Source organism: Dryobates pubescens, chromosome 29 (assembly GCF_014839835.1).
Source record: "Dryobates pubescens isolate bDryPub1 chromosome 29, bDryPub1.pri, whole genome shotgun sequence".
Classification (NCBI taxonomy): Eukaryota; Metazoa; Chordata; class Aves; order Piciformes; family Picidae; genus Dryobates; species Dryobates pubescens.
Window position 1 is genome coordinate 13,585,806 of NC_071640.1, and position 18,278 is coordinate 13,604,083.

At 63.9% G+C, this 18,278-nt stretch overlaps 1 protein-coding gene across 1 annotated transcript in view; it reads left to right on the plus strand.

The window, feature by feature from the left end:
- The window catches only part of RABL6 (RAB, member RAS oncogene family like 6), a 67,175-nt gene extending 48,965 nt beyond the window's left edge, over positions 1-18,210 (plus strand). The window contains exons 9-15 of the mRNA XM_054174557.1: positions 6,006-6,391; positions 8,742-8,907; positions 9,962-10,177; positions 11,254-11,590; positions 14,104-14,281; positions 17,192-17,241; positions 17,761-18,210. Coding sequence (XP_054030532.1) covers positions 6,006-6,391; positions 8,742-8,907; positions 9,962-10,177; positions 11,254-11,590; positions 14,104-14,281; positions 17,192-17,241; positions 17,761-17,961 — 1,534 coding nt within the window. The 3' untranslated portion in view covers positions 17,962-18,210. The remainder of the gene's footprint in view (positions 1-6,005; positions 6,392-8,741; positions 8,908-9,961; positions 10,178-11,253; positions 11,591-14,103; positions 14,282-17,191; positions 17,242-17,760) is intronic.
- Positions 18,211-18,278: the final 68 nt, after the last annotated feature.

The following is an 18,278-nucleotide window of genomic DNA, read 5'->3' on the forward strand; positions in this document are numbered from 1 at the left end:
GGAGGCTGTGGCTGCCTCCTGCCTGGAGGTGTTGAGGGCCAGGCTGGATGAGGCCTTGGGCAAGCTGTGCTGGGGGGAGGTGTCCCTGCCCCTGGCAGGGGGCTGGGGCTGGCTGAGCTTTGAGCTCCCTTCCATCCCAACCCATTCTCAGTCTGAAGACCTTGGCAGGTTGCAGGGGAGAAGAGGCTGGGCAGGGAGCTGCCAGGCTGGGTGAGCTGTGCTGTGCTGCCAGGCTGGGCAGGGAGCTGCCAGGCTGGGTGAGCTGTGCTGTGCTGCCAGGCTGGGCAGGGAGCTGCCAGGCTGGTTGAGCTGTGCTGTGCTGCCAGGCTGGGTGAGCTGTGCTGTGCTGCCAGGCTGGGTGAGCTGTGCTGTGCTGCCAGGCTGGGTGAGCTGTGCCGCCAGGCTGGGTGAGCTGGGCAGGGAGCTGCCAGGCTGGGTGAGCTGGGCAGGGAGCTGCCAGGCTGGCTGTGCTGTGCTGCCAGGCTGGGTGAGCTGTGCTGTGCTGCCAGGCTGGGTGAGCTGTGCCGCCAGGCTGGGCAGGGAGCTGCCAGGCTGGGTGAGCTGTGCTGTGCTGCCAGGCTGGGCAGGGAGCTGCCAGGCTGGGCAGGGAGCTGCCAGGCTGGGTGAGCTGTGCTGCCAGGCTGGGCAGGGAGCTGCCAGGCTGGGTGAGCTGTGCTGTGCTGCCAGGCTGGGCAGGGAGCTGCCAGGCTGGGCAGGGAGCTGCCAGGCTGGGTGAGCTGTGCCCCAGCCAGCCCTGCCTGTGCCTCAGCAGTGAGCAGAGCAGGGCAGAGCCCTCCCGGTGCAGTATTTGCAGCCTGTGGAGGCTGCCTCCACACCTCCCCCCTGCAAATCACTGCCAGCTCCCTGGCAGCTTTCCCTCTGCTGCTTTCCACCCACCCCTTTCACAGCAGGGCTGGGGGCAGGGGGGCTCAGCAGAGCTCTGTGTGCAGCCCCCCCCAGCTCTCCCGGGGTCCTGGCAGCACAGCCCTGTGCCCACGTGGCTGCTGGGGGCTGGGGAAGGAGACCTGGAGCACACTGCCACAGCTCTGCTTGGTGCCCTGCAGGGCTGAGAGCCTGTGCTGTGCTGGCTCCACACAGCCATTGTATCCTTCCACTAAAAATAGCTCTGCTGCCTTTGTTCCTCTGCCCTTCACCGAGAGGAGGTGAGGGAGGCAGGGGGGGCAGGGCTGCCGGCAGCCCCTGGCTGCAGAGCTCTGCTGGAGGCCACTGACTGCCCTGGGGCTGCAGCCAGGGAGCCTTCCTCCCTCCCAGCTCTTCAGCCCTGTGTGCTTCTGCAGGAGGCACAGGTGGCAGCCACAGGCCTCCTTGCCTCTGGGGCTGCCTGCCTGCCCAGCACTCAGCAGGGGGGTCCCAGAAGGGGCACTTTGGTCCTACCAAGTGCAGGAGAGCTTCAAGCACCTGAGGCTGGCAGGAGTGTCCTGGGCTCTGCTGGCTCCAGCTGCAAGTACAGAGTCACAGACTGCACTGGCTGGGAAGGGAGCCTCAAAGCTCCTCCTGTCCACCCCCCTGCAGGCAGCAGGGACACCTCCAGCCACGGCAGGCTGCCCAGGGTCACATCCAGGCTGACCTTTGGTGTCTCCAAGGCCAGGGTCTCAGCCCCCTGCCTGGGCAGCCTGTGCCAGTGTCTCTCACCCTCACTGTGCACAACTTCCTCCTGATGTCCAACCTAACTCTGCCCTGCTCCAGTTCCAAACCCTTGTCCCTGGTCCTCTCCCCTCAGCCCCTCCCCAGCCTGCCTGCAGCTCCCCTGCAGGTATTGAACTGCAGCTCTGAGGTCTCCCTGGAGCCTTCTCTTCTCCAGGCTGCACAGCCCCAGCTCTCTCAGCCTGCCCCACAGCAGAGGTTCTGCAGCCTCTGATCATCTCTGTGGCCTCCTCTGGCCCCCCTGCAGCAGGTCCCTGTCCCTCCTGTGTTGTGCTGTACCCCCCAGGCTCTGGGTGTGCTTTGCTCAGCTCCCTTCCTCCTTAGCCCTCAGTGTACATCATCTGGCCCTACCTGAGTCCAGCTTGATGGTGACCCAGGATGGTGTCAGAGCCTGGGGCTGTGTGCAGCAGTGGGGGTTTGGTGCTGAGCCAGGCAGAGCTCAGCTCAGCCAGCAGGGAGCAGCTCCTGGTTGCTGCAGGCTCCCAGCGCTGCTGTGGCTGCCCACAGGTCAGGGGGTGCAGAGCAGCAGCACTGAGCTCCCAGCTGGGAGGAGAGAGCTGAGCCCCACAAAGCATTGCTGTTGAGCCATCCTGCTTTGGCTGCAAGCTGGGAGCCCTGGCTGCCAGCTGGGAGCCCTGGCTGCAAGCTGGGAGCCCTGGCTGCAAGCTGGGAGCCCTGGCTGGTGGCATTCAGCTGCCTGCTCCTGGCTGGCTCTGCAGAGGCTTCTGCATGGGCAGGGCTCAGGGCTGCCCTTGTGCATTCATTGGCTTTGGTGGCCAGGGGTGCAGGTGCTCTTGGCTTGTCTCTGCCCCCCAGCAGCCACCCTGTGCAGTCTGCCTGGAGGGATGCTGTGTGTGCTGAGCCCTGCAGCACGGTGGGAGATGCACTGAGCAGCTCTCACTGTGCTCTGGTGGTGTGGGGGGTGCTGTGTGCACCTTCCAGGCAAACCTGAGGCAGCCTCCAGAGAGCTCAGCGCAAGAGTTAAGCTCCTTTGTGTTTTGCCTTTGGTGCATGACACAAGGTCCATCTCCTGCAGGGCATTTGTTGTGTCACAGCTCACCCCAGCTCCCCCCCTGGCAGGGAGGGTGCTGGGATGGATGCTCTGAGAGTGCTCTGATCTCAGCTCTGCCTGGAGCTGGCTCTGTTGGAGCTGCAATGAGCACATCAGCCTTGCCCCAGATCCCTCTGGCAGCAGCAGGGGCACTGACAGCAGTGGTGGGGGACAGGTAATGGACATCCATGTGACAGCCAGGCCCCTTCTCTGCTCCCCTCAGGCAGTGCTGGGCTTGCAGCCTTCAGTCCAGGCTGCTGGAGTGAAGCCAACCTTTGCTAGCCACTGTCAGGGCAGGGCTGGCAGCAGGGGACTGCTTCCTGCTGCTGAGTTCCTTCCATGTCTGTTACTCAGGACCATCCAGCCCCATACAGCTCTTCCTCTGTGTCACCCCAGTCCTCCTCTCTGTTCATGCTGCCTCCCAACTTGAAAGCTCCTGAGCACCTCCCTGCTCTCTGTGCTGCTTCACTGCAGTGCTGAGACAGCTCTCCAGCCCTGCTTTGCAGTGCCCCCCCTGCATCTCTGCCCTAAGCCAGCTCCTTGGGAAGCAGTTCTGCTTTTCCAGTGCTTCCTGGGGATGTTCCTGAGGGCTCCAGACACTGCTGCTGACAAAAGGCAGGACTTTGTTCCTTAACAGTGCCTCAGGTTGCTCCTTACACAGGAAGCATCTCAAGGGGCTGTAGAGACTTTGAGTTCCTACAAAAATGGTCAGGGGGCTGCAGCAGCTCTGCTATGAGGACAGGCTGAGGAGCTGGGGCTGTGCAGCCTGGAGAAGAGAAGGTTCCAGGGAGATCTCAGAGCAGCCTGCCAGGACCTGAGGGGCCTCCAGGAGAGCTGGGGAGGGACTCTGGACAAGGGCTGGGAGGGCCAGGGCCAGGCCCAGGGGCAGTGGTTTGAAATGAGAGCAGAGCAGATTGAGATTGGATGTGAGGAACAAGATCTGCCCCAGGAGGCTGCTGGAACAGGCTGCCCAGGGAGGAGGTTGAGGCTCCAGCCCTGGAGATGTTCAGGGTGAGGCTGGACAGGGCTCTGGGCAACCTGAGCTGGTGGAGGATGTCCCTGCTGGGTGCAGGGGGTTGGACTGGGTGAGCTCTGGAGCTCCCTTCCAGCCCAAACCTTTCCATGGTTCTATGATAAGTGTCTGCCTGGCTCTGCTCCTGGCAGGACAAAGTCATGCTCTGTGTGGGAGCTGTCTGCCAGCTCCTTGCCTGGAGCACAGCCCAGGCTGTCTGTCAGTCCTGCAGAAGCACTTGAGCCCACAGCCACTGGGCAGAGTCCATTGGGCTGAATGAAGTGAAAGGCCAGAGTGTGGTGTGCTGGATTTTGTGTGGTGCTTCCTCACTCTGGGTGCCCTCCCTGGGTGCCCTCCCTGGTGCTCTCCTGGTGCCTTCTCTGGTGCTCCCTGGGTGCCCTCCCTGGTGCTCTCCTGGTGCCTTCTCTGGCACTCCCTGGGTGCCCTCTCTGGTGCTCTCCTGGTGCCCTCTCTGGCACTCCCTGGGTGCCCTCCCTGGCGCTCTCCTGGTGCCCTCTCTGGCACTCCCTGGGTGCCCTCCCTGGTGCTCTCCTGGTGCTCTCCTGGTGCCTTCTCTGGCACTCCCTGGGTGCCCTCCCTGGTGCTCTCCTGGTGCCTTCTCTGGTGCTCCCTGGGTGCCCTCCCTGGTGCTCTCCTGGTGCCCTCTCTGGCACTCCCTGGGTGCCCTCCCTGGTGCTCTCCTGGTGCCCTCTCTGGTGCGCCCTGGGTGCCCTCTCTGGTGCTGTCCTGGTGCCTTCTCTGGCACTCCCTGGGTGCCCTCTTCCTGTCTCAGCTGTGCAGCATGGAGCCAGTGCTGTTGTCAGGAGGGGCCTGGCTTCCTGGCAGGGCTTCTTTGCATCCTGCTGCTGAGGAGGCTGCCAAGCAGAGGGGCTGCAGCAGCAGGAGGCTGCCAAGCAGAGGGGCTGCAGCAGGAGGCTGTGGCAGGAGGCTGCAGCAGGAGGCTGCCAAGCGGAGGGGCTGCAGCAGGAGGCTGCCAAGCAGAGGGGCTGCAGCAGGAGGCTGCCAAGCAGAGGGGCTGCAGCAGGAGGCTGTGGCAGGAGGCTGCAGCAGCAGGCTGCCAAGCAGAGGAGCTGCAGCAGCAGGCTGCCAAGCAGAGGGGCTGCAGCAGCAGGCTGTGGCAGGAGGCTGCAGCAGCAGGCTGCCAAGCAGAGGGGCTGCAGCAGGAGGCTGCCAAGCAGAGGGGCTGCAGCAGGAGGCTGTGGCAGGAGGCTGCAGCAGGAGGCTGCCAAGCAGAGGGGCTGCAGCAGGAGGCTGCCAAGCAGAGGGGCTGCAGCAGGAGGCTGCCAAGCAGAGGGGCTGCAGCAGGAGGCTGTGGCAGGAGGCTGCAGCAGCAGGCTGCCAAGCAGAGGGGCTGCAGCAGCAGGCTGCCAAGCAGAGGGGCTGCAGCAGCAGGCTGTGGCAGGAGGCTGCAGCAGCAGGCTGCCAAGCAGAGGAGCTGCAGCAGCAGGCTGCCAAGCAGAGGGGCTGCAGCAGGAGGCTGCCAAGCGGAGGGGCTGCAGCAGGAGGCTGCCAAGCGGAGGGGCTGCAGCAGGAGGCTGTGGCAGGAGGCTGCAGCAGCAGGCTGCCAAGCAGAGGGGCTGCAGCAGGAGGCTGCCAAGCAGAGAGGCTGCAGCAGGAGGCTGTGGCAGGAGGCTGCAGCAGGAGCAGGCCTGGTTTCCCTTCTGGAGAGCACAGAGCATCCATCTCCCCATTCCCTCAGTCAGGAACCCAGCCAGGACCACAAGTTGCTGCAGCACTGCTGCTGCTCCCACACTGAGGAGTGTGAGGCTGGCTGTGTCTGCACACTGCCAGGATCTTGCAGTCAGTCCCGTGGGAGCCCCCTGGATAGGTCCTTTCCTTTGGCACTCAAGGCTTCTCCTCCCACATCCACTCCTGGCTCCTCGTGGGAGGTTCTCCTGGCCCTGGAGTCTGCCTGGATGCTCTGAAGCTGGAGCTGTGTCCTTCCTGGGGCACTGGCTGCCCTGGGGACGTCTGTCCGGGGACTGCCTGGGGGTTGTGCTTGCAGCCCTGGCACCTCATGACAGTGTGTGTGTGCAGGGCCTCCCAGCAGCACTGCACCGCGGGTCCCTGCTGCGGCAGGCTCGCTGCTGCAGGGCCGGGGGGGTGCCCGGCTGCCCGGCGGTGCTGAGCCGGGGTCGTGGTGGCGCAGGGAGCCGCAGCAGCCCCGCACGGGGCCAGGGCAGCCCCGCCTGGAGCTCGGGGCCCTGCTGAGCTTCTTGCCTCCATTCCTCACCTTTGCCATTTCTTCTCCTGCAGCTTCCTGGAGATGATGGAGGCCAGGAGCCGAGGCCACGGGGCGCCGCTCGCAGCCAACGGCCAGAGCCCCTCCTCCGGCTCCCAGTCCCCCGTGGTGCCTCCCAGCTCCACCTCCACAGGCAGCTCCAGCCCCGGCACCCCGCAGCCCCCCCAGCCTGCCCCCCCCGGCTCTGCCACCTCTCCTGACCCGCCCCCGGCCTTCTCACCGGTGCCTGCCCCCGAGGCCCGGCAGCCGCAGGCGGCGCCCCCGGCCCCGGCGCCCCCGGCCCCGGCAGCGGCGCCCCCGGCAGCGGCGCCGCCGAGGCGCAGCATCATCGCCCGGCTCTTCGGGGCCGCTCCTGCCGCAGAGCCCGCTGCTGCCCAGCCAGGTAGGTGCTGCCGTGCCGGCTCTCGCCCTCTGCCTTTCTGCTTCCCTTCTCCCCTCGGGGGCGGCTGCGCAGGCAGGTCTGAGGCTGGGCTGCCCTGTGCCTGCCTGCTGCTGAGCGCTCTGCCTGTCTCCGGGCTGGCCCTGGGGGGGACTGTGTGCAGCCGGCTGGGTGGTGGCTGCAGGGTGCTGAGCAGGCAGTGGACACTAATCAAATCGGTGTCAGCTTCCTGCCAGGAGCACGTATGGCTCTTGGCTAGCAAGGCCTTTGCCAGAGAAGCTGTTGGAAGCTCTGTCCTCACAAAGCTCTGGTGCCTCTGAGGGGCTCCTCTGTGTTAACACAGAGCAGCAGAGTGCTGGGTTGAAAGGTTGTTCAGCCAGAAGTGAGCTCCTCAGCCCAGGCTCTGCAGTGGATTCCCCTCCAGGGAAAGAGGCTCCCTCTGAGGTGGGCTGGGGGCTGCAGCCCCCCTTGGCCGCTTCCTCAGCGCTGCAGAGAGCCCTCAGGCCAGGGCTGTGCCAGGCCAAGAGGCAAGGCAGAGGCAGCCAGGGCTCTCTTGCCTGCTCCTTTGCTTAGCTGGGCCTTAATTTGCCTGTCACATTCACTTTGTTTGTGAAGCTAACTGGAGCTGCAGAGCTGCACTGCCTGAGTGTCATTAGCATGAGGTGGTTGGCAATACCTTCCCTCTCAAGCTGTCAATCCCCCCCCAGCTCTCAGCACGCTCCAGACACCCACAGAAAGCAAGGAGGAGGTGCTGGGAACAGGCTTTGCAGCTTCAGATCTGCAGGCAGCATTCTGCCTCACAGCACACCCTTGGCAGTGTGTTTATGGCTCTTCCTACCCAGAAACAAAGAAAGAGAGGGGCAGGAGGTCAGCAGAAAGCCTTTGGCAGCCTGAGGTGTGGGACAGAGACAGGTGGTCAGCTGCCAGCCAGTGCCACAGGCTTGGAGGTGGCTTTGGGTTTCTCTTTGTTGTAAATGTGTCACTTTGAGTCACAGAAGGGCTCAGGCTGGAAGGGCCTCAGAGATCATCTGCTCCAACCTTCAGCCATGGGCAGGGACACCTCTCAGCTAGACTCATCCAGCCTGGCCCTGAACACCTCCAGGGAGGGCAGCCTTGGGGGTGCTGAGCAGCTCCCCAGGAGCCAGCAGTGCCTCCTGCAGCCCTCAGGCAGCTGTGTGCTGGCTGCAGCCAGAGCAGGGTGGGCAGCAGGGCAGCAGAGGGGATTCTGCCCCTGGGCTCTGCTCAGACCTCACCTCCAGTCCTGCCTCCAGCTCTGCTGTCCCCAGCAGAAGGACACAGAGCTGCTGGAGTGAGGCCAGAGGAGGCCACAAGGATGCTCCCAGGGCTGGAGCAGCTCTGCTGGGAGCACAGGCTGAGGGAGCTGGGGCTGTGCAGCCTGCAGAGGAGAAGGCTCCAGGGGCACCTCAGAGCTGCTGCCAGGACCTGAAGGGATCCTGCAGGAAGGCTGCAGAGAGACTTCTCCTGAGGGGGTCTGGAGCCAGGCCAAGGGGGAATGGTTTGGAGCTGAGGCAGAGCAGGGTTAGAGTGGAGCTGAGGAAGAAGTTGTTCAGTGTGAGGCTGGGGAGACTCTGGCACAGGCTGCCCAGGGAGGCTGTGGCTGCCTCCTGCCTGGGGGTGTTGAGGGCCAGGCTGGATGAGGCCCTGAGCAAGCTGGGCTGGGGGGAGGGGTCCCTGCCCATGGCAGAAGGTTGGAGCTGATGACCTCTGAGCTCCTTTCCAACCTGAGCCATTCCATGGTTCCTGGGAGCTGCTCCTGGAGCTTCCCCCTGAAGCCTTGCAGGAGTCATGCTTTTGGCTGTGGTGTTTCCCTTACACCACCACTGCCCCATGGCCTTAGTCCCAGGCTCCCTTGTGTGCAGGGGGCTGAAGCTGCAGTGGTAGAGCAACATCTGGGGGGAAAACCATAGCAACCTTGCTCAGCCAGGAGGGCAGAGCCTGGCTGTGCAGGGCAGGCCAGGCAGGAGGAAAGAGGTTGAACCTTGCACATCCTGGGGCTGCAGTAGCTGCTGAGCTCTTGGCTACACAGGCAGCCTAAAAGCAGAGTGAGCAGCTCTGGCTCTGGCCGGGTTGGAAGAGCAAGAGGAGGAGTGAGCTGGACAGGAACAGGAGAAGGGGAATGCAGGAGCCCCCCAGAGGAGCACCAGCACAGCTGGGGTCCTGCCTGTGCTGTGCTCAGCCTGCTGCACCTTGCACCCCAGCAGCCTTGTCTGGGCTGTCAGTGCCTCCATGCAAGCCCCTGCAGGAGTCTGAGGCTGCTGCCTTCCTCTTGCCCTGCCGCCGGCTGGGGAGGCCCTGGGCAGCAGAGCCGGCGCCCGCGGCGCTCCCGGTGACCTCTCTGCTTCCCAACCAGATGCTGCTGCTGCCACTGCTCCTCCCCACCCTGCAGCCCCTGCCAAAGTGCAGAGCCTGGAGGACTTTGTCCCTGAGGAGAGCCTGGACCACAGCTTCCTGGAGGAGCCACCCCCCCAGGGGGAGAGGGGCAGGCTGCAGGCCAAGCTGCGCCGCGACAGCGAGAGGTCAGCAGGGGCTGCAGGGGGCTGCAGGGAGGGCTGCAGGGGAGGCTGCAGAGAGGGCTGCAGGGGGGGCAGGGAGGGCTGCAGGGGAGGCTGCAGGGGGGGCAGGGAGGGCTGCAGGGGAGGCTGCAGGGAGGGCTGCAGGGGAGGCAGGGAGGGCTGCAGGGGAGGCTGCAGGGGAGGCAGGGGGGGCAGGGAGGACTGCAGGGGGGCAGGTAGGGCTGCAGGGGAGGCTGCAGGGGGGGCAGGGAGAGCTGCAGGGGAGGCTGCAGGGAGGGCTGCAGGGGAGGCAGGGAGGGCTGCAGGGGGGCAGGGAGGGCTGCAGGGGAGGCGGCAGGGGAGGCAGGGAGGGCTGCAGGGGAGGCTGCAGGGGGGGCAGGGAGAGCTGCAGGGGAGGCTGCAGAGAGGGCTGCAGGGGAGGCTGCAGAGAGGGCTGCAGGGGAGGCAGGGAGGGCTGCAGGGGAGGCAGGGGAGGCTGCAGAGAGGGCTGTAGGGAGGGCTGCAGGGGAGGCAGGGGAGGCTGCAGAGAGGGCTGTAGGGAGGGCTGCAGGGGAGGCAGGGGAGGCTGCAGAGAGGGCTGTAGGGAGGGCTGCAGGGGGGCAGGGAGGGCTGCAGGGGAGGCTGCAGGGGGGGCAGGGAGGGCTGCAGGGGAGGCTGCAGGGGAGGCAGGGAGGGCTGCAGGGGAGGCTGCAGAGAGGGCTGCAGGGGAGGCAGAGAGGGCTGCAGGGGGGCAGGGAGGGCTGCAGGAGAGGCTGCAGGGGAGGCAGGGAGGGCTGCAGGGGAGGCTGCAGAGAGGGCTGCAGGGGAGGCAGAGAGGGCTGCAGGGGAGGCAGGGAGGGCTGCAGGGGAGGCTGCAGAGAGGGCTGCAGGGGAGGCTGCAGGGAGGGCTGCAGGGGGGCAGGGAGGGCTGCAGGGGAGGCTGCAGGGGGGGCAGGGAGGGCTGCAGGGGAGGCTGCAGAGAGGGCTGCAGTTTTCTTTTCCTTTGTGTGGGACAACCTGTGCAAGGGACAGGCTCTGTGCCTCCTTTCTGCCTCACTCTGCCCCCTCTGCTCTGCAGTGATGGAGAAGCCCCTGGAGGGAACCCCATGGTGGCAGGCTTCCAAGATGACCTGGATCTGGATGACAAAATCCCCAGCAGGTCCGTGCTGGCAGCAGAACGAGTGCCCAGCAAGAACATCACCCTCTCCAGTGAGGAGGAGGAGGAGGAGGAAGAGTTGAAGGACTCTAAGGTCACAGCCAGAGCTGACACTGAGAAGGAGCAGGACAAAAAAAGGTAACAAAGCACAGCCCAGAGCCTGGGGGTTGTGCTGGGCAGACTTGGGCCTCTTCTCAGTCTTCTCACTGACTGGTGGGCAGCAGGGGCAGGGAGGGGATTCTGCCCCTCTGCTCTGCTCTGCTGAGACCTCCCTGCAGTGCTGGGGCAGCTCTGGAGCCCTCAGCACAGCCAGGGACCTGCTGGAGCAGGGCCAGGGGAGGCCACAGCAGTGCTGGCAGGGCTGGAAGCCCTCTGCTGGGAGGCCAGGCTGAGAGAGTTGGGGTTGTGCAGCCTGGAGAGGAGAAGGCTCCAGGGAGACCTTCTGGTGGCCTTGCAGGGCTTCAGGGGCTGAGCAGAAAGCTGGGGACAGACTTCTGAGCAGGGGCTGTGGGGACAGGCCAAGGGCTGAGGGTTTGAACTGCAAGAGGGAGATTCAGACTGGGGAGAAGGGAGAAATGTTTGACACAGGGAGGTGAGAGCCTGGCCCAGGCTGCCCATGGCTGGAGCCATTCCAGGTCAGGCTGTTTGGGGCTCTGAGCAACCTGCCCTGGTTGAAGGTGGTTTGGACTGGATGCCATTTACAGATCCCTTCCATCCCAAACCATTCTGGAGCTCCTGCAGGCCAAATCCTGATGGCTCTTCCAGCCTGGGGCTCTGCCTGGGCTGTTTCCTGCACCGCTCCTGGGCAGTGTTCCCCTGAGCACTGTGCTCCTGTGGTCCTTGCTAGGTTCCTGCTTGGGCTGGCCCAGGCTTTTCCTCAGGTCTGAACCAGAGCCTTGAGCTGGGCTCCCGAGGTGGGGTGAGGAGGGCAGAGGAGCCAAGTCCTGTGCTGGAGGGAGCGGAGGTCTCCAGCACACCTCTGGATCACGTTCCCCACATCCTGTGGGTGACAGCCATGCAGGGCCTGCACCCACAGGGACACCAAGGTTGTCTCCAGCCCTCTTCAGTGCTGTGTGCTTGGCCACACAGCCCCTGTGGTGAGCTCTCTGTCCTGCTGAGGTGCACACTGCAGCCCTTGGGCCAGGCCGAGCTGTTCATTGTGCTCTGCGTCCCAGGGCCTCTCAGGAGGCTCTGACATGCTTCTGTCTTCTCAGGTCTTCCAGAAATTCTCTGAAACCACAGAGTGAAGCAGTTTTGACCAAAGCAACTGAGCTGAAGGCTGCTGCCAGCTTCCCTCCACGTTCTGGGTCCGAAAGGAGCAGCAGCAGCAAGGCCAGCGGCAGCCTGCCAGCCGCTGCCCCCCCAGCCGCAGCCCCCAGGAGCGCTGCCCAAAGCAGGGCACAGCCTCTCAGGCAGAGAGGGAGCAAAGAGGAGAAGCCTGAGGAGTCTGACAGCGACCAGGAGGGGCCAATAGCCACTCAGATGCTGTCATTTGTGATGGATGATCCTGACTTCGAGAGTGAGGACTCTGACAGCCCCAGGAAGAGAGCGGTGAGCGCCCTGCACCGCCCGGCCGCGGAGCTGCCCCCGGGCACAGCCCCCCTGCTGCCCTCCCCAGCAGCAGCCCAGCTGCCCAGCAGCCTGGAGAGAGCCAAGCACAAACCCAGCAAGGCCCTAGTGTGGGAGCCACACAGCAGCAAGGCCTGGGCCTGTGGCTCTTAGTGTGGCTGCTGGTTCTCAGCGAGGCCAGAGCAGCCCAGCAGGGGAAGGGATCAAACCCCCAGGGCAGAGGTTTGCCCCCCAGGATCCAGGGGCAGCAGTGTGTGCATGGCAGAGGGAGCCAGCTCCCTGCAGACAGCCCAGCCCCAGTGTGTTGGCAAAGCTTCCTGCTGAAGCAGGAGGCTGCCTGGGAAGGGCTATCCAGGCTGGCTGCCACGGCCCTGGGACACTGCTGCCTGCAGGGCTCTGCTGGGACAGAGTGCAGCAGGAGTCCCCTCTGCCCCAGCTGCTGATGCATACAGCCATGAATGGCTTGGGCTGGAAGGGACCTCAAGGATCATCCAGTTCCAACCCCTGCCATGGGCAGGGACACCTCCCCCCAGCCCAGCTTGCTCAAGGCCTCATCCAGCCTGGCCCTCAGCACCTCCAGGCAGGAGGCAGCCACAGCCTCCCTGGGCAGCCTGTGCCAGGGGCTCCCCAGCCTCACTCTCAACAATTTCTTCCTCCTCTCCACTCTCAGTCTCCCCTCTCCCAGCTCAAAGCCATTGTTCCTCATCCTGGCACTCCCAGCCCTTGCCCAGAGTCCCTCCCCAGCTCTCCTGGAGCCCTTCAGGTGCTGCAAGGCTGCTCTGAGGTCTGCCTGGAGCCTTCTCTCCTCCAGGCTGCACAGCCCCAGCTCTCCCAGCCTGTGCCCACAGTGGGGATGGAGGAGGCACCTGCACCTCCTCTGGGCTGGCAGGACCATGCTGCTGTGGCTCCAGACATGCCTGGTGCCAGTGACCTGAGCAGGCTCCAGAGGCTGCTGGCCCTGCCTGGGGTGGACACTCACTCCTCAGGGCTGCTCCTGCTGCCTGGGCCAGCTGGTGGCTGGGAATGGTTTGTGTGCTGGCAGCACTGCTGCAGAGCAGGGGCTGTGCCATTTCCTTGACCTTGCCTCTTTGTCACACTATTTGTTAAGTAATTTTCCATCCCTGTGGCACTCTCAGCACCTGCTTCCCTTGGCTCTTTGATAGCAAAGCAGAAGTATTTGGAGCAAGCTGACTTCTGTTAGCCTGTGGTGGTGAGGAGCAGGGTTTGTGAGGACACTGAGGGCATTGCAGCAGTGCAGGGAGCTGCCCCACAGCTTGGGACTGGCTTTTACCTACAGGGTTGAGTGGTCAGGCAAAGCAGCAGGGCCTCCCCCACCAGCAGGGAGCAGGGAGCAGGGGCATTGCCTGGGGCAGCAGCAGGGTGAGCTGAGGTCAGTGGGGAGGACACAAAGAGAGCTTAGTGAGCTCTGAGGAGCTGGCAGGTGTCAGCAGATGGTTAACCTTCATTTCCAATCTCATCATGCAGTGACAGAGAGGGGCTTGGTGGTGTCCAGCCTGCAGGTCCTGGGGCTTAGCCCACACCCCCAGGGTAGGTTTGCCCTGGCAGCACACTCCCTGGTGGCTCCATGGAGGGAGTTACTCTGCAGACACAAACCCCTTCCCCAGCCCTTTGCCTCTGCTGCATGAGACCCCTCAGAGCTGCCCAGCAGGAGAGTTTTGTCTGTCAGGTCTGCAGGTGAATTTGCTGCCAAAACAGAGCTGCCTCTCAGGGCACCTGGAGGTTGATGCTGTTGAGTTACAGTCAGGCATGAAGGTCTTGTTTAATCCCTTTGCATCACCAGTGTGACTTTGATAGCACTGATAAGAGGGACCTGGAGCTGCTGGAGAAAGTCCAGAGGAGGCCACAGAGATGATCAGAGGGCTGAGAACCTCCTCTGTGGGGCCAGGCTGGGAGAGCTGGGGCTGTGCAGCCTGGAGAAGGCTCCAGGCAGACCTCAGAGCAGCCTCCCAGGACCTGAAGGGCTCCAGGAGAGCTGGGGAGGGACCTTGGACAAGAGCTGGGAGTGCCAGGATGAGGACAATAGCTTTGAAACTGGAGCAGGGCAGATTTAGGTTGGACATCAGGAGGAGGTTCTGCACAGTGAGGCTGGGGAGACTCTGGCACAGGCTGCCCAGGGAGGCTGTGGCTGCCTCCTGCCTGGAGGTGTTGAGGGCCAGGCTGGATGAGGCCCTGAGCAAGCTGTGCTGGGGGGAGGGGTCCCTGCCCATGGCAGGGGGCTGGAGCTGGCTGAGCTTTGAGCTCCCTTCCAGCCCAAGCAGTCTGTGTCTGTGTGAAGCAGGGGAAGCTGCAGAGCACACTGCCAGTGCCAGAGCTGCCAAGGCAGGCAGCAGAGCTTGTGGCACCAAGGGCTTGGTTCAGCTCCTTCCCTCCCCCCCACCTGCAGACCTGCACCCTCTGTCCACAGCATGCTCAGGGGTGGTTGGTGCAGGCTGGGTGAGGCTCTGGGGGTGTTCTCTGCCTTGCCCTCTCTGCAGGATGAGTTCCCAGTCCGGGAAGATGTCTCTGAGCTGTCGGATGAGGATGATGAGGGCTCCCTGGCCAAGCCTCCCCCCCCTGTGAAGGCAGCAGTCCCCTCCTTCAAGCTGAAGAATGACTCAGACCTCTTTGGTTTGGGTTTGGAGGAGCCTGGTCCCAAGGAGAGCAGTGAGGAAGGTAAGGGTCACTCCTTGCTGCCCCTCCTGATGGTCGTTTCAGGCCTCTGCATCTCCCAACCTGCTTCCAGGCTGGGAGTGACCCAACCTGAGCCCCCCCTGAGCCCCCCAGCAGTGCCCTGCCCCAGGCCTTAAGGTGCTTCAACCCAGCACCTTTTCCCCATGGAATCATCCCTTTCTTTTCCCATGGGGAGGGGGAATTTGGCTCATCCATGGCTCCAGCCCTGTGTTATTTTAGTCCCAGCTGGAAGCAGCACATCCTTCACAAGCTGCTTCCTGCTCTGCCTCTCCTGCCAGGGAAGTGCTGGAGCACTGCAGTGTCCTCCCCCCCAGAGTCTGGCTCAGCCTGAGCAGGGTGCTCTGCTCTGCCACTCTGAGCTGCTGTTTCTGGGAGGGGGGGGTGGGCTCCTCATCACCTCAGCATTCCTCATAACCCTAACCCTGCCCACCCCCACCCCTCAGTCCCCCAGGGCAACAAATCTCACTCAAGTAGCTGCTGCTGCCTTGGCATTCCTGCAAAGCAGCTTCCTGGGGACCTGCCCTGGGGCCACCAGGAAAGATGGGAAGCTGAGATTGAAGGTGGGGGAAGCTGTAAGCAGCCCCAGGGGGGAGTCTCTTGGAATAGCTGCTCCCAAAGTGCAAGCAAGGTGGCACAGGCTCCATGGCTTCCTTGCCTTGTCACTCAGAGCTGCTGAGCAGCACAGCTTGAAATAGCTCAGAGTGCATCTGCAGAGGCCCAGCTCAGTCATTTCATTCAGTTCAGCAGCTTTAATAATTCAGCACAGGTTCCTCCCAGCTCCCCTTCCCCCCCAGCTCCCCCTTCCCCCCAGCTCCCCTTTCCCCCCCAGCTCTCCTTTCCCCCCCAGCTCTCCTTTCCCCCCCAGCTCCCCTTCCCCCCCAGCTCCCCTTCCTCCCAGCTCCCCTTCCTCCCCAGCTCCCCTTCCCCCCAGCTCCCCTTCCTCCCAGCTCCCCTTCCTCCCAGCTCCCCTTCCTCCCAGCTCCCCTTCCTCCCCAGCTCCCCTTCCCCCCAGCTCCCCTTCCTCCCAGCTCCCCTTCCTCCCCAGCTCCCCTTCCTCCCAGCTCCCCTTCCTCCCAGCTCCCCTTCCTCCCAGCTCCCCTTCCCCCCCAGCTCCCCTTCCCCCCAGCCCCCCTTCCCCCCCAGCTCCCCTTCCTCCCAGCTCCCCTTCTCCCCCAGCTCCCCTTCCCTCCCAGCTCCCCTTCCCTCCCAGCTCCCCTTCCCTCCCAGCTCCCCTTCCCTCCCAGATCCCCTTCCCCCCAGCTCCCCTTCTCCCCCAGCTCCCCTTCTCCCCCAGCTCCCCTTCCCCCCAGCCCCCCTTCCTCCCAGCTCCCCTTCCTCCCAGCTCCCCTTCCCCCCAGCTCCCCTTCCTCCCAGCTCCCCTTCCCCCCCCCAGCTCCCCTTCCTCCCAGCTCCCCTTCCCCCCAGCTCCCCTTCCCCCCCCAGCTCCCCTTCCCCCCAGCTCCCCTTCCTCCCAGCTCCCCTTCCCCCCAGCTCCCCTTCCCCCCCCAGCTCCCCTTCCCCCCCAGCTCCCCTTCCCCCCCAGCTCCCCTTCCCCCCCAGCTCCTCTTCCTCCCAGCTCCCCTTCCCCCCCAGCTCCCCTTCCCCCCAGCTCCTCTTCCTCCCAGCTCCCCTTCCTCCCAGCTCCCCTTCCTGGGCTAAATATAAAAGCCTATCTTGAGAGGCAGTCTGCTGGAGCTTGACCAGCAGTTGGGCACCTCCATGGCTGCCTTGTGTTCACAGCTCAGCTCAGAGTGTGCAGCTCCCACTGACAGTTGGTTACCACATGCAGAAGGTGGTGCAGGCACAGAGCCTCCTGTGTGGCAGCCACAGAGATGCTCTGCTGCCCACAGAGCTGTGTGCAGAGGCAGTGGGCAGCAGCCAAAGCAGCAGCCAAGAGCCACAGGAACCTCAGACAAAGGTTTTGGCAGGGACAGGCTCTGGGAATCATTGGTGACAGCCTGAAGAAGCACAGCAGGGCAGGGGCTGGAAGGGACCTCTGGAGATCATCCACTCCCAGCCCCCTGCCAGAGCAGGGCACCCAGGGCAGCTCACACAGGAGCACAGCCAGGCAGGCTCTGAATGCCTCCAGAGCAGACTCCACAACCTCTCTGGGCAGCCTGCTCCAGGCTCCAGCACCCTCCCAGGGACAAAGTTTCCCCTCCTGTTCCCCTGGCAGCTCCTCTGCTCCAGCTTGCCCCCAGTGCCCCTTGTGCTGTGCTTGGCCAGCCCTGAGCAGAGCCTGGCCCCAGCCCTGCACATCTTTATCCCCAGCACTGAGGGCAGCCCTCAGGCTGCTCTGCTGCCAGCCCCAAGCCCCAGCTGCCTCAGGCTGTGCTCACAGGAGATGTTCCAGTCCAGGGCTGCAGCACTTTGGCCTCGTGGTGCTGCAGTTTCCCTGCCCAGTTTGCAGGGCAGAGTGTGGCAGCCTGGCCAGGTGCTCCCTGCCACTGGCACCATGCCCTGAGCGCTCCTCCCGTTAGGAGCTCACTCAGAGGCCCAGACCAGGCCTGCTGGGATCCCCAGCTGCCTTTGAGTATTTAGTGGTAAGGAGAAAATCGCTCCCAGGACCTCTTCCTCAGGAAATGGTCCTGTGGAGCCAGCCTGGCTGTGGAGCAGTTTGCTGTGGTGCACTGCAGGGCCAGGCAGCGCTCACTGCTCCGCGCAGCGCAGCTCACAGCAAGCTCCTCTCAAACCAGAGAGCTGTGGGGAAGTGAGGGGGGAAGGCTGGGGCCTGAGCTGGGCTCTGGAGGGCTGCAGCTTGTCCACAGCTGTCAGGATTTGCCTTTGCTCTTGGCTGCAGAGTGGGAAGTGTTCTCAGGCCGGGAGCCGGGGTGGGGTGCAGCCGTGGGGGCCACAGGAGCTGAACTCAGAGCTGTGTTTGCTTTGTTCCAGACAAACAATCTGCTAAGGAGAAGAAGAAGAAGAAGAAGAAAAGCAAAGAGGTAATGGCCAGTTGCTGAGAGCTGCTGTGCCACATTCTCTGCCAGCCCAGGAGAGGGGTGCCCTCTGCAGTGTGCCCTCTGTACCTGCTGGGCCCCTTCCACTCTCCCATCCTGCAGCCCAGGCTGTGCCTCCAGGGCTCTGCAGCTGTTGAGCTTCAACACCAGGGTTTAGCAGAGCTGAGTTCTGACAGGGCAGTGTCTGAGTTTGTCGAGCAGAGGCTCAGCCACGGCAGTGCAGTGCTGCCAGGCTGAGGCTGTGGCTTTGTCCAAGCACAGAGGTGTCCCTGGCAGACCTGAGGCACTGAGCAGAGTCTGCAGGAGGCTTTGTGACCTTCCTGCCTGTCCAGCACCCATGCCACACGTGAGGCAGGTGGTCCTCCCACTCCTCTGTCCAAACTCACTCCCAGCCAGCCTTGCTGGGAGATGCTGCAGCCCAGGCCGGGTCCCCTCAGAGCCAAGCTTCAAGGCAGGGTTCTGGGCTCCCGGGGGGTCACCAGCACCAACCTTCTCCTTTGGCAGGAGGAGGAGAAGTCTGTGAAAAAGAAGAGCAAGCACAAGAAGAGCAAAGAGAAGGAGGAGAGCAAAGAGGAGAAGGAGAAGAAGAGAAAGAAAAAGAAGAGCAAGGAGAAGAGCAGTGAGCTGGATGAGCTGGAGGCCTTCCTCGGCGGAGGGGCAGCCGGCGCGGGCAAGCCGCGAGGAGGAGACTACGAGGAGCTGTAGGGCAGCGCCGCGGCGGACTCCAGCCATGGCTGTCCCCACCCCTCCCCAGAGCCACACCAGGACAGCTGCAGACCTGCAAAGCTTTGGCTGTTTGCTGCATATCCTCTCAGAACAGAGCTGGCAACACAAAAGCTTTGCATCTGCTTGTGCTGGTCTGGTGTGCTCGGCACGCAGCGAAGCTCCAGCTGGGACACGCTTGAGAAGGGGAAGGCTCAGGGCAGGGCTCCTGAGCCCGCTTCCAGGCCCTTGGTTTTTTTCCTCCTTCCAGAGCTGCCCTCTGGGGCAGCTGGCAGAGCGTGGGAGGGGAAGGGGAGCTG